At 46.8% G+C, this 13,202-nt stretch overlaps 1 protein-coding gene across 1 annotated transcript; it reads right to left on the minus strand.

The window, feature by feature from the left end:
* Positions 1-296: 296 nt before the first annotated feature.
* On the minus strand, positions 297-1,434 carry LOC123130878 (ubiquitin-conjugating enzyme E2 11). The gene is made up of 2 exons (XM_044550666.1): positions 1,107-1,434; positions 297-991 (listed from the first exon to the last, which is right to left on the minus strand). Exons 1-2 carry the CDS (start codon positions 1,368-1,370, stop codon positions 626-628), a joined length of 630 nt encoding a protein of 209 aa, XP_044406601.1. The 5' UTR covers positions 1,371-1,434; the 3' UTR covers positions 297-625.
* Between the last annotated feature and the right edge of the window lie 11,768 nt (positions 1,435-13,202).

The following is a 13,202-nucleotide window of genomic DNA, read 5'->3' on the forward strand; positions in this document are numbered from 1 at the left end:
TGTGCACCAAGAATAAATTTTAGTAACTAGCTTCTTTTAGATTGATGTTTATCTCCAATCTGATGGGTGTTGGACAGAAACATCATAGATCCTATCAAATATTTAAAGAGTATAATTTACTTTTGTTGCTTGATGTTGAGTTACTTGACTAGTCAGAATTAAGGCTCGGCTGGGTCTAATCGGGGACTAGTGCTTTGAGATAGGTACTGACACATGTCGTGAATCCGAATGGGTCTCACGTAGCGAGGCGTACGACGTGGTCGTATAAGATAAAAAAAAATTGAAGAAAAGCGTCAAAACCTGTCACCATCAACTACTAGATCATACCCTGCAAAAAAAAAACTACTAGATCATACAAAGGGCAGCACACAGCTTAGTACAATAAGAACACGGAACAAAGGCACAGATACCATGCTTTCTGTTTCCAGAAGTTGCGTAGGAGCATTCATCGACCACTACACCTCGCCTCAGTGCGGTGCAACGAGGCTCGCACCAACGCCAATAAGCATCCGAACATGACTAATTAAGACAACCCACTCTATCGAAATTACATATTAGACCAAATTAGTACTAGTAGTTCTTGTGGTGAAAGAACTTCATCGCGGTGAACGGCCGAACGCATGCTCTAGATGGCAAGGAGACGAGCCGCGAAGAAACGCCATTTGCCTGCCCCGCAAGAACGACGACGTGCCACTGCCCCACTTGTCGCCGCCTCCTCCAGCAGCTCCTTCCCTGGCGCTGCCGGGCAGAAGGAGGCGACCGGCGCCGAGGCGTATCTGCGGGTCCAGCGCCTGGCTTTCTGCTCGAAGAGACCCCGCTCGTGCCTGTACTGCAGGGCGGCGTCGCGGCGGACGGGGAGATCCAGCACGGGGTCGTAGAGGACGGAGACGACGGACAGGAGGGCCGTGCTTATCGTGATCGCCGGGCTCCACCACTCGCCGAAGATGTCCAGGGCCATCCTCCCCTCCGGCCCGATGTTCGGATGGTACACCTGCAGCGCATGCACGCGGAGAGATCACGACGGGTATGGGAAGGGATCAAACGACGTACCGCATGCGCGATCAATCTCCTCTGTTGCCACGCGGAGCACGCACGCGCGCACGTACCTTGGTTTTGAAGGTGAGCTTGATGGGCTTCATGGGGTACTTCTTGGGGATGGCGACGTCAACGGGGAACGTGCCGCCGGAGTAGGGGCTGCCGTCGGGCCCGTCGATGACCACCTCCCAGTGGAACGGGTCCGTCACGGGCGCCGGGCCGGGCCGGCAGAACGCCGGGGGGTCGAGCCAGAGCAGCTTCAGCTCCTTGCGGATCCGCCTGACCGCCCAGTCGGACTCCGGCATGGTCGGCGGCGGCGGTGCTCGCGCACTCATCCTCCCCTTCCCGTTTGCCCCGCCTCCGTGTAAGGAAATCTGCAGTACTAGCTAGGTAGATGCTCACAGCTCCGGCTTGGATGCTTTTATATGGATGGCTTTACTTTGTGGAGACCTTGACTTGGAGACGCAACGCTGCGTCAGACCACACTCTATACACTTTTCAGAAAATAGACCGCACTCTACATGATAGGGTAAGATCAGTTTACGTTGCTGTCAAGAGCTACTCTGGGAGATACTCTGAAAGGGCAGCCTCAAAAATTGTTTCTGACTGTGCTCTAATAATTGGGTGTGTTTAGATCTCAGTCGATGAGAGTGGTATTCTACACCTAGCTCGGTGCACCCACACTACACCCACACAAGAAAATGTAGTAAATCATTTAAAAAAACTGAAACTTTGTGGGAATAATTATGAACAAATGTTAGAAGTGTTTGCATAGTTTGGTGATCAAATGACATTCGAGAAGCTCTGTATAAAAAAACAAAATTACTCAAAATATATGTGCACTTTTGAGCAAAATTTGTGAAAGAAAAGTGTACAATGCTCCTCGGATGTCATTTGTCCACAAAACTTTGCAAGTACTTCTAACATTTGTTCATAGTCATTTCCACAAGGTTTCGGCTTTTTTTTTTAATATTTTGCTATGTTTTCTTGCGTGGGTGCATCGAGCTGGGTTTCAGCCACTACTTGCCCCTCAGTCGACTGAGATTTAACCAAATTTTAGTCAAGTGACATAGTATATAAGAAGAAGAAGAAGAAAAAACAGCAAACATAATTTGTACTCCCTTCGGCCCTTTTTAGTTCGTATATAAGATTTGCCTGAAATCAAACCTGATAAATTTTGACCAAATTTCTAGAAAAATACAAACATTCAGAATGTCAAATCAACATCATTAGATGCATCATGACTTAAGTTTCCATATTGTATAAATTTAGCATTGTAGATGTTAATATTTTTTCATATAAATATGATCAAACTTTACAAAGTTGACTTCAGATAATTCTTATATGCAAAGTAAAAAGAACAGGAGAGAGTATAAATCTATGCAAGATCAAAGGAATATAGCATCGGTTGAGATATAACGAAGTCTCACTCGACTAAGACTTAGCAAAACTGCTAATGATTTTTAGATGCTCTACAGCTAACGTGCAAACCCAGCAGCGGAAAAAATATTTGTCTTCCCCTCCATCTCTCCTAACTCCTTGTTTGGTTAATCCCCTCACTAAGGGCTTGTTCAGGAAGGCTCTAGCTGGCCGGACTATCGTTAATGTCAATGCTTATTTTTTTTTCATAGGCAGATTTTTCAGGTTCTTCTGGCACAGAGGTTCATGATCACGCAGGATTCTTCTTGGCAACGGCAACTGCAAAAGTTGACCATGTCCCTAATGTTGTGTCAGCTGAGGCCGTGACGTTGTGTGAAGGTATGAAGCTGGCTAACTGGATGGGGTGCAATGATTTTTGTGTGCATGGATAATATCACGGTGGTTCAAGCTCTTAACCAGGATGAGTATTCTATGGTGACAACCCTTATATTAGATGCTTGTTGTCGGGAGTTAAGTGAGTTCGGGAAGTCTTGTGTCAATTTTTGTAATAGGGAGTCTAATGTAGTATCTCATGTGCTAGTTGAATAGGGTCGTGAGAACCAGCCCTTGGTTTGGTTTGATTTACCCCCGGATTTTAACATTAAATTATTAACGAACGAACGATGTAACTGTGGTTTGATTTTTAATAAAGCTAGTCATGTAGGCCTTCCTATTAAAAATGGGGCTTGTTCGGTTAGGCAGAGGTTGAAGAGGTTTGTAGGGGATTGAGGGGCATTGACCGAACAAGCCCTAATGTAGGACCCGCCGCGCTCTCCCCGACATGGATCCTCTCGCCGCCGCCTACCTCCTCCAAGGATACGGCCTCTAACCACACGACACTACACGACACTACCGCCGCCTCCTGCGGCCAGGGGTGTCACAGTCGTCGTGTGCCTTGCAGGCTCCTCCTGTATAGCCGCTAGGACCTCCGGCTCGACACCTCCAATGTTACCGAGTAGGCAAGTGCCAACACTTGAGGTCATGCTTGGGTCGCTTGGCTCTCCACCGTCGTTTGACATAGGCGGCGGCATGCAGCATGACACCCAGACCCTCTCCAATGCATCCACTGTTGGCCACTCAAGCACCTCACGTGTCGAGGCCTAGGGTTGCCCGCCACAGCTGGGGGCTCGTGCCGTCCGGCGGTGTGAGAAGGGTTATGATGGTCGGGAGGAGAGGGAAGGAAGGGGTGGGAGAAAGCAGTGTCGGCGGCAGGATGGCAACGGCAGCTATGCGGGTGTTGGAGATCGATTCTGGGCAGTAACAGTGAAACCAGGGGCACTCATGGTGAGGCAGTTGATGGAAATTTCCCTCCATCCACTCCTAGGAGAATATTGCCCTATGGGTTGTTGAGGGTTTCGGTTAGGTTTTTTTAATAAACTTGATCAATCTTTTCCTAAAGTGAGGTCATGATCAGATGGGGATTTCTACCCTCTATTTCTAAAAAAACTCCTAAAAGATTATCTAGTGCACTCAAAAATATCCTTCACGTCCTCGAGGAAGGGTAAAGGGCTAGATTTAGAGCATCCCAAAATAAATTAGGGGTGGAGACCACTTTTGGAAATTTGATAGAGAATTTTGCAATCTATACTCCATAAAAGGAGTTTTATTGAGATCAGGCGGTTTTGTGCAACTCTCGAGTCTCTGAATTAGGCGCCTAGGTTGGTTCTCGTCTCTTCACGTATAGCATCCTTCTACCTTTCCACCGGCAACATGACTTGCAGTTTTGCAGCACTGGCACTGCAACATCACATAACATATTCTAACCAGCAAACAAACTAGAGCCCATTAGTTGGCAAGTTCATAAGGCAGTTGAAGCTAATATTGTTGAACTCACAAGTCACACCATCATCGACGACAATGTTCACAGCGTCACTGGACTTGAGTCAAGAGGCCTTATAGCCAACTGAACATGAACAGATAAGATGAGATGCGCTCTACCCCAGGCACAGGCTATAGGCATTTGTACATTTCTTTATATACACATACACGAACAAAACATTTATTAATTTGAATTGTGCAGGTCAACATGAGAAATTCCAATTTTGGGGAGACGCCGAACTTATGTTGCGTGAATCATTCGGTGCAGCTAAGGGGGAACAAGCAAGCCCGACATCAGTTCTGCTTTTTGCCTCAAAGTAGTGAATCGTGGCACCAGTTCTTATACAGATGCCCAAAGCGGAGTAGGCTACCATACATTCTATCCCACACGCTCACGAAGGCGTCTGTGTCCGGGCTAAGGACATCCTGGATATCTTGCTGAAGAAGTCCAGCTCTTGCCTTCTGTTCTAATCGCACTTCATGTCAAAGACGTCCTTCGGGTGCTTGAAATCATCGTGCAACACCGAAGCTTCCCCGTGTGGTTAATCTGAAATTCTTGCCAAGAATCAAACTGCAAGTTCCTTTTTTTCCTAGTTTTTGTGGCAGTTAATTTATGGGAAAACAACCCCGAGTTGAGATTGCCCTGACTTTACCGAGTGGTCATTCATCTTGTTGGTTTTGTCACAACCAAGTTTCGAGGACTTTCCTAAGCAGATTCGGGCAAAGGTTTAGGATGCATTTCCTAGCTATTTGTTGTTGTTGTTGTTTCTCTCAGCCTTTTGGCTAAAATTTTCCATAATAATATGGTGGGTATAGAAACATGCTACACTGTTGATGCATATCATGACGACAAAAATGCTTGTTCAAATTATGGATGAAAATCAGCTTCATGGTGTTTTCCGCTAGATCTAATGGCCGTTGATCAGAAAATGGTATCTCCATGTATATCAACTCTCAGTTCCGTGGGAAAGTGCCATGCGTAGCTGTAAAATAGCTGAAACTTGGCTCCTACGATTAAGAAAACTAAATGATACATTGTGTGTTGTTACGTAAATTGGTTGCAATACATTTCAATGAGAATTGATTCTATAAAACATGAAAATTTTGATTAATAATATGAGAATTAAACTTAAATACATTTGATTTATTGTATATTTATTAAATGTAAGCAACATAATAGACTAGAAACGGTTCAGTATTTTCACATGCAGGAATGCTTGTACTGACGGACTTTCTCTTACATATATGATGTGGAGCATCCCTTGACCATACACATGGACACTCCATCACCACCACAAGCACTGAGAGGACAATGACAAGAGCATGTGCACGCGCCATCGAGAACAAGGTCAATTCTTTCCTCTTCAAGTTTCGTTCGGATTCACATGAGAATTGGGTTCTACCTTAAACGGAGATGTTATGCACTCTTAAGTATGAAGGAGACGGCCGTGTGGAGGCTATGATGGAGGTCCAAGGAACCATGGAGAAGGGAAGACACGGGAAGCTCGAAGAAAAGGACCCTCGGGACACCCCGGGTGCCCGGACATATGGCAGAGGGGGGAGCAAACCCTCTAGACACCCTGGGTGTCCGGACCCTACAGCCCCGGGTGCCTGGTCCTCCTGCCTGGGCGCACCCCCGGGTGCCCGGCCTCCTCCAGCCGTGACCTGGGGAAGGTCCCTGGCCGGTCCGGGTGCCCGGGCCTTCGCCCTCCGGGTGCCCCCCCCCCCCCCCCGCCTCGCAGTCGCGGCTCCCCTGGCCAGTCCGGGTGCCGGCCCCTCCTCCTCCGGGTGCCCGGTCCCCTCCGGCTCCTTTACCTTCGGGTGCCCGGGCCACTTTACCCCGGGTGTCCGGACTCCACCGTTTTGCCTGCGCGCAAGTAGGGCTAAAAAGACCCTTGTACCCCTCTCTTCCACTTATTTCGTCCCTAGACTATAAGTACCCCTCATCTAGCTTGCTCGAGAGGATAGCAAAGTATTTGATAGACACTAGAGAGCTTTGCTCCTTGTATCCCCTCCTCTTGGAGATCAAGACCCCTCTTTGGGAAGAATCCTTGTGGATTATCAAGGCCTCCTCTTGGAGAAGATCAACATCAAGACCTCATCTCCTTGGAGTGGGAAGAACTCTACCCAAGTGCTATTTTCCTTGAATTGTTCTTGTATGCTTGTGGATCTCATGTATGCTACTCTAGTGGATGTGTGATTTGGGTATGTTTGAGTGATTTCCCCCTTGTGTTCTTGTGTGTTCTTCCTTTTTTTTTCCTCCAAGTGTGAAAAGATCCCCTTTAGGGTTTCACCCAACAACAATATAGTTGCACGTTGAAGCGACGTGCATTCATACGGATATAGCACCCGTGCATACGGTTTGTGGTGTGGTGGTTGTAGATCATCAAAGTCGGATCTTGTCGCCTGTTTGGTCGCCACAAACTCGATATTGTTGATGATGCATGCGTGCATGACTTTTGGCCCTGTTTGTTTTGGATTTTGGGACCAGATTTAGCTTTGCCAATGAAACCGAATCTGAAATCTGAAACAAACTGCTATTTGAAATCAACTTTGCGAGTGAAGCTGAATCTGAATTTGGGTCATTTTTAGTGCAATTTTCTGAAGCGCCTCAAAGTGTACTTCATTGGAATCAGATTCGGCACTGAAGCGATCCACAGGTGATTAAAATCCAAGCGAAGCTGAAACAAACAGGGTCTTGTTCTATAAGCTTCAGAAGCAAGATATATGCTTGTGCTACGTACCGTGCTGCTGTTGCTTTGCCACAATTGCTCCTGGGTTCAGCGCACTTCTTGGTGCTCTACTGTTTTCGGAAAACCTTCTCAGTTTTTACAAACGTGTTGGTGATGCCAACGGCACCCAGCAGTGCTGTCACGGAGCAAGGCATCTGTATATTACCTGCTTTTGCACCGATGCTCACAGTCACAGCTCCGGCTTGGATGCTTTATAGGGATGGCTCGACTTTCTGGAGACCTTGACTTGGAGACGCAACACTGCGTCGGACCACACTCTATACATTTTTAAGAAAATAGAACACACTCTACATGATAGGGTAAGATCAGTTTACGTTGCTGTCAAGAACAACTCTAAAAGGGCAGCCTCAAAAATTGTTTCAGAGTGTGCTCTTATAATTTTTAGATGCTCTGTAGCTAACGTGCAAACTCAGCTGCGGGAAAGACCTCCATCTCTCCTAACTTCTTGTTCGGCTAATCCCCTCACCAAGGGCTTGTTCGGGAAGGCTCTAGCTGGCCAGACTATCATTAATGTCGATGCTTCTTTTTTAAAGGCAGATTTTTAGGTTCTTGTGGTGCAGTGGTTCGTGATCACTGATCACTCAGGATTCTTTTTGGCAGCGGCAACTACAAAACTTGAGCTTGTTTCCTACAGACGTGAATACTGTTGGGGAAGCAGCGCGATGCTGAGCGCATATTTGAGATTATAGAGCGGATCAGATGCACCCAGGTGTTGGATCGCCAAGCCGCGACGCACGATTGAGCTTGTTTTGGAGTGTCTTGTCGTTGCTGGAGGCTGGACTTGTTGGGCGCCTAGCTATGCTCTATGTTTCAGCCTTCGTGCTTTTCGACCTTATTTCACTGTGATGTATCTTTTGGTCTATGTTGGTTTGTTCGCATTGAACCATGTTGGATACTGCCTTGTGACTTTATTAATTTAAAGCCGGACACTACTAGTGTCTTCGTTCCAAAAAACTGCAAAACTTGAGCATGTCCTTGATGTTGTGTCAGCCGAGGCCGCAACGCTGTGTGAAGGTCTGAAGCTGGCTAACCAGACGGGGTGCGATATTTTTGTACACATGGATAATATCACGGTGGTTCAAACTCTTAATCAGGATGAAGGATATTCTATGGTGGCAGCCCCTTTGTTAGGTGATTGTCGTCGAGAGTTAAGTGAGTTCGGGAAGGCTTGTATCGATTTTTATAATAGAGAGTCTAATGTAGTAGGGCATGTGCTAGCTGAATGGTGTTGTGAGAACCAGCCCTCGGTTTGGTTTGATTCGCCCCTGGATTTTATTGTTAAGTTCTTAATGGGTGATGTGGTTTGATTTTTAATAAAGCTAGTCATGTAGGCCTTCCTGTCAAAAAAGAGGGCTTGTTCGGTTAGGCAGGGGTTGAAGAGGTTTTTAGGGGATTGAGGCGGGATTAACTGAACAAGCCCTAATGTAGGACCCGTCGCGCTCTCCCCAATGTGGCTCCTCTCGCCGCCGTCTAGCTCCTCCATGGATACGGCCTCTATCGGCGCGACCCTGCCACCACCTCCTGCATCCAGGGCGCCATGATCGTCGTGTGCCTCGCAGGCTGCTCCTGGGGTAGCTGACAGGCCCTCTGGCTCAACACCTCCACCGTCACCGAGTAGCCATGTGCCGACACTTGAGGCCATGCCTAGGTCGCTTGGCTCTTCGTCGTTGTTTGCCATAGGCGGCATAGCAATCGCATGCAGCATGACACCCAGACCCTCCCCAACGCATATGTCGGTGACCACTCAAGCACCTGACGTGTCGGGGCCTATGGTTGCTCGTCGCAGCTGGGGGCTCACGGCGTCCATCGGTGTGAGAAGGGTTATCATGATCGGGAGGAGAAGGAAAGAAGGGGCAGGAGAATGCGGCGGCGGTGGCAGGATGCCAACGGCAGCCATACGGGTGTTGAATACCAATTATGTGCAGTAGCAGTGAAACTAAGGGCATTCATGGTGACGCGGTTGATGAAAATTTCCCTCCAGCAACTCCTAGGAGAATATTACCCCATGGGGTTGTTAAGGTTTTTGATTCGGTTTTTCTTATAAGTTGGATCAATCTTTTCTTCAACTGAGGTCATAATTAGATGGGTATTTCTACCCTCTATTTCTAAAAGTAACTACTAAAAAATGTCGAGTGCACTAAAAAATATCTTTCACGTCCTCCAATGAGGGTAAAGGGCTGGATTTAGAGCTCCCCAAAATAAATTAAGGATGAAGACCACTTTTGAAAAGTTGGTAGAGTTTTTTGCAATATAAACTCCATAAAAGGAGTTTCCATTGAGATCGGGCGGTTTTGTGCAACTCTCGATTCTCCGAGATAGGCGCCTAGGATGGTTCTCGCCTCTTCACGTATAGAATCCTTCTACCTTTTCACCAACAATACGACTCGCGGTTTTGTATCACTGACACTGCAATGTCATAGAAGATATTCTGACCAAAACGAAGTAGACCTAATTAGTTGTCAGGTTCATAAGGCAGTTGAAGATGTTGCAGTTGAACTCACAAGTCACACCATTATCGTCGACAATGTTCGCAACATCACTGGACTTCAGTTAAGAGGCCTTAAAACTAGCTGGAGCCTAAACATATATGATGCGATGCGCTCTACCCCGGGCACAAGCTATAGGCATTTATACATTTGTTTATATACACATACAAGGATACAACCTTTATTAATTTGAATTATGCAGGTCAACTCTGAGAAATTCCGATTTCAGGCAGACACCTAACTTATGTTGCGCGGATCATTCAGTGCAGCTATGGAGAGGGGGGGGGGGAGGACAAGCAGGCCGACATCATCCGCTCTGCTTTCACCTCAAAGCAGCGAGTCATGGTACCAATTGTTATATAGACGTCCAAACTGGAGGAGGCTACTATATGTTCTATCCCACATGCCCACGAAAAGGGCATGTGTGTCCGGGCTAAAGGACATCCCGGATATCTCGTGAAAAATGTCTAGGTTTTGCCTTCTGTTGTAATCGCTCTTCACATCAAAGACGTCCTTCAGGTGCTTGAAATCATCGTGCAATAACAAAGTTTTCCAGCGTGGTCAATCTGGAATTACTGCCAGGAATGAAACTGCAAGTTCTTTTTTTCCCTAGTTTTTGTCGTTATATCATGGGAAAACAACCCCGGGTTGAGATTACCCTGACTATTTTTTGTAGCCAAGTTCCAAGGACTTCTCTGAGCAGATTCGGGCAAAGGTATAGGAGGCATTCCGTAGCTATTTGTTGTCATAGTTTCTCTTAGACTTTTGACTAAAATTTTCCATAATAATATGGTGGATATAGAAACATGCTATACTGTTGTTGCAAATCATGATGACAAAAATGCTTGTTTAAATTATGGATGGAAATCAGCTTCATGGTGTTTTTCGCTTGATCTAATGGCTGTTGATCGGAAAATGATATCTAACTCTCAGTTATGTGGGGAAGTACCATATGTAGTTGTAATATATCTGAAAATTGGCTTCCCCACAATTAAGAAAGCTAGATGATACCTTGTGTGTTGTTACGTAAATTGGTTGCAATATATTTCAATGAAAATTGATTATAGGAAACATGAAAAAACTAAAATACATTCGATTTATCATATATCCATTAAATGTAAGCAACATAATAGTAGAAATGGTTGAGTATTTTCACATGTAGGATTGCGTGTACTGCGGACTTTTTCTTACGTATAGTTGCACGTTGAACCGACGTGCATACGGACGAGGCTCCTCTGACGTACTGCAGGGCGCAGTTGGGCCACTGACAGGTGGGCCCGAAAGCAAGTTGGCCCACCTGTCAGTGACCCAACTGCGCCCTGCAGTACGTCAGGGGAGCCGAGTCCCGTGCATACATATTGATAGATCACCCGAGCGTACGCTTTGGGGTGTGTTGCAGTGGCGGAGCTTGGTGTAGACCAAGAGGGGCAATTGCGCCCCCCCCCCCCCCCCTTAATTTTTCCAACCATTGAAAAATATGCTCTATTTTAGGCCTAACCAGTTTTAAAACTAGAGATTAGCCCCTCCTTCTCATTAATTTGCTCCCCTTCAGCTAACGGCCTCCTCTTGGATTATGCTCAAGCTCTGCCACTGGTGTGGTGCCCGTAGATCGTCAAAGTCTGTTCTTGTCATTCTTAGACATTCACCTGTTAGTGTTGGTAGCCATTCTTAGCCAATCTTAGCGACGATGCATGCATGCACGGCTTTTGTTCTGTAAGCTTCACAAGGAAGATATATGCTTGTGCTACGCACCGTGCTGCTGTTGCTTTGCCACAATTGCTCTTGGGTTCACCGCACACGCCTTGGCGCTCTATTGTTTTCGGTAAACCTTTGTCATTTTTGTCAAACGTGTTGGTGATGCCAGCGGCACCAAGGATATGGCCGGATCGTGCGAGTGTTGTCACGGAGCAAGGCATGTGTATATCACCGAAAACCTTTTTTGCCGTTCGTTTGCTTTGCTTAGCGTGTTCATCAATCATCACCATCACTGCAGGTTCTTGGCACAATATATGGCTGAGCATGCATTCACGTGTTTTACCGTGTGCGCGCGTGCGACAGTGTGATGGTCGCAAAGGAAAAGAAAGGAAAAGCGTCACAACTCACAAATGTCACCTGTCAATCAAGTCACACAAACATTCGTAGGAACGCGGAACAAATCACAAAACTAAAAGCATCTTCAACAGCCGCGCTACGCGTCGCGCGTTAAAAACTAGTTTACCACGCGCCGTTCGTCTAATTATGCGCGGCCGTCAACGCTGGCTCCAATAGCCGCGCTAAAATGCAGCGCACGCCGCTCCAGCAGCGCGCAAAAAATGCAGCGCGCGCAACTCGCCGGGACATTGCATATATGGCATTTTGAACATAAAATGAATTTGAAAACATTCAAAATGCAATGGACATGACATATAAATTTGCACACAAACAAATTGATAAATAAAAATTCATGCCCACAAGTTCATCCAACCAAGTTCAAAATGCAAACCAAGTTCAAGACACAAACGAAAGACACATCAATCCTCCTCCTCGTCTTCGTCCTCATCTTCATAAAACGATTCTGCCTCCTCCGAAGATGATTCTTCCTCCCTCTCCTCATCGCGCACCGCGTCACGTGAAGCTCCGACGGTGTAGGCAAGATCTTCAACAGCACCTTCATAGAAATGTGTGTGAGGAGACACATCGAAAGACATTCCGCCTATGGCGGCCGGAGGTGCACCCATGCCTCCCATGAGATAAGCAAAACTCATGCCTCCCATGGCAGCCATAGCGTCGGGGGGTGCTCCAAAGCCACCCATGCCTCCCATGGCACCTAAACCGCCCACGGAACCTCCGAAGCCACCCATGCCACCCATGGCGCCAAGGCCACCACCATCCATGGCGCCGAGGCCACCGCCACCCATTGCGCGAATCATGGCTCTTTTGGGGGTCAAGACTTCTTCACGGGCAAGATTGACATACTCCTTTTGCACCTCATTGAGGATAGATGTGTCCAAAAAGAACAAGTGCTTCTCCCATTTCAACAATCTAGTTCTCTCCTCATTGCTCACCTTCCTCTCCTCCAAAGCCACCTTCCTCTCCTCGGCCGCCACCCTCCTCTCCTCGGCCGCTGCATCTTGGTTCATTGCCATTTTCCTCACCTCGTTGGCTTCTTTTCTTGCCTTCACAATAGCTTCCATAGCATTTTTGAGCTCATCATCTCCTTTCCTCTTCTTCTTTTCTTTTGCGTCTTTCTTGCACCCATCCGGTCATTTTGGCTTCGAGTATGAAACCGAGTTAGGTGTGGGGCTTCTCTTGCCGTCACTTGATGCATCATCCTCCTCCTCATCATCATCATCATTCAACTCAATTGTTCGCTTCCGTTTGTTGCTCAAATTCAAATCATCCAAATCTTCATGCTTCTTTCATTTCTCATCATCCTTCAACACGTTATAGCCATGAGGCAAGGTAAAGACCCTTCCTTTTTTTGATCTTCCCCTTCTTGGTTTTCCACTCCTCTTCTTTGAACAAGTTTTGTGCAATGTGGTACTACATGAAAACAAAGCAAGTTAGCACTTCGCACACCAACAACAGGTATGATGAACATGTATGGAAATGTCACTTACTCTATCATCCTCATTTGTGTCACTTGGGTTCAATCTGTCAACCGCCTTTTGACAAGCCACCCACTTTTGACAATACGAGTTGATTGTCGACC

This window comes from Triticum aestivum, chromosome 6A (assembly GCF_018294505.1).
Source record: "Triticum aestivum cultivar Chinese Spring chromosome 6A, IWGSC CS RefSeq v2.1, whole genome shotgun sequence".
Taxonomy (NCBI): Eukaryota; Viridiplantae; Streptophyta; class Magnoliopsida; order Poales; family Poaceae; genus Triticum; species Triticum aestivum.

Coding starts and splice junctions, on each gene's coding strand:
- LOC123130878 (XM_044550666.1), bottom strand. CDS start 1,370: ATGAGTGCGCGAGCACCGCCGCCGCCGACCATGCCGGAGTCCGACTGG. Junction 992..1,106: donor AGCTCACCTTCAAAACCAAG/GTACGTGCGCGC, acceptor CATGCGCTGCAG/GTGTACCATCCGAACATCGG.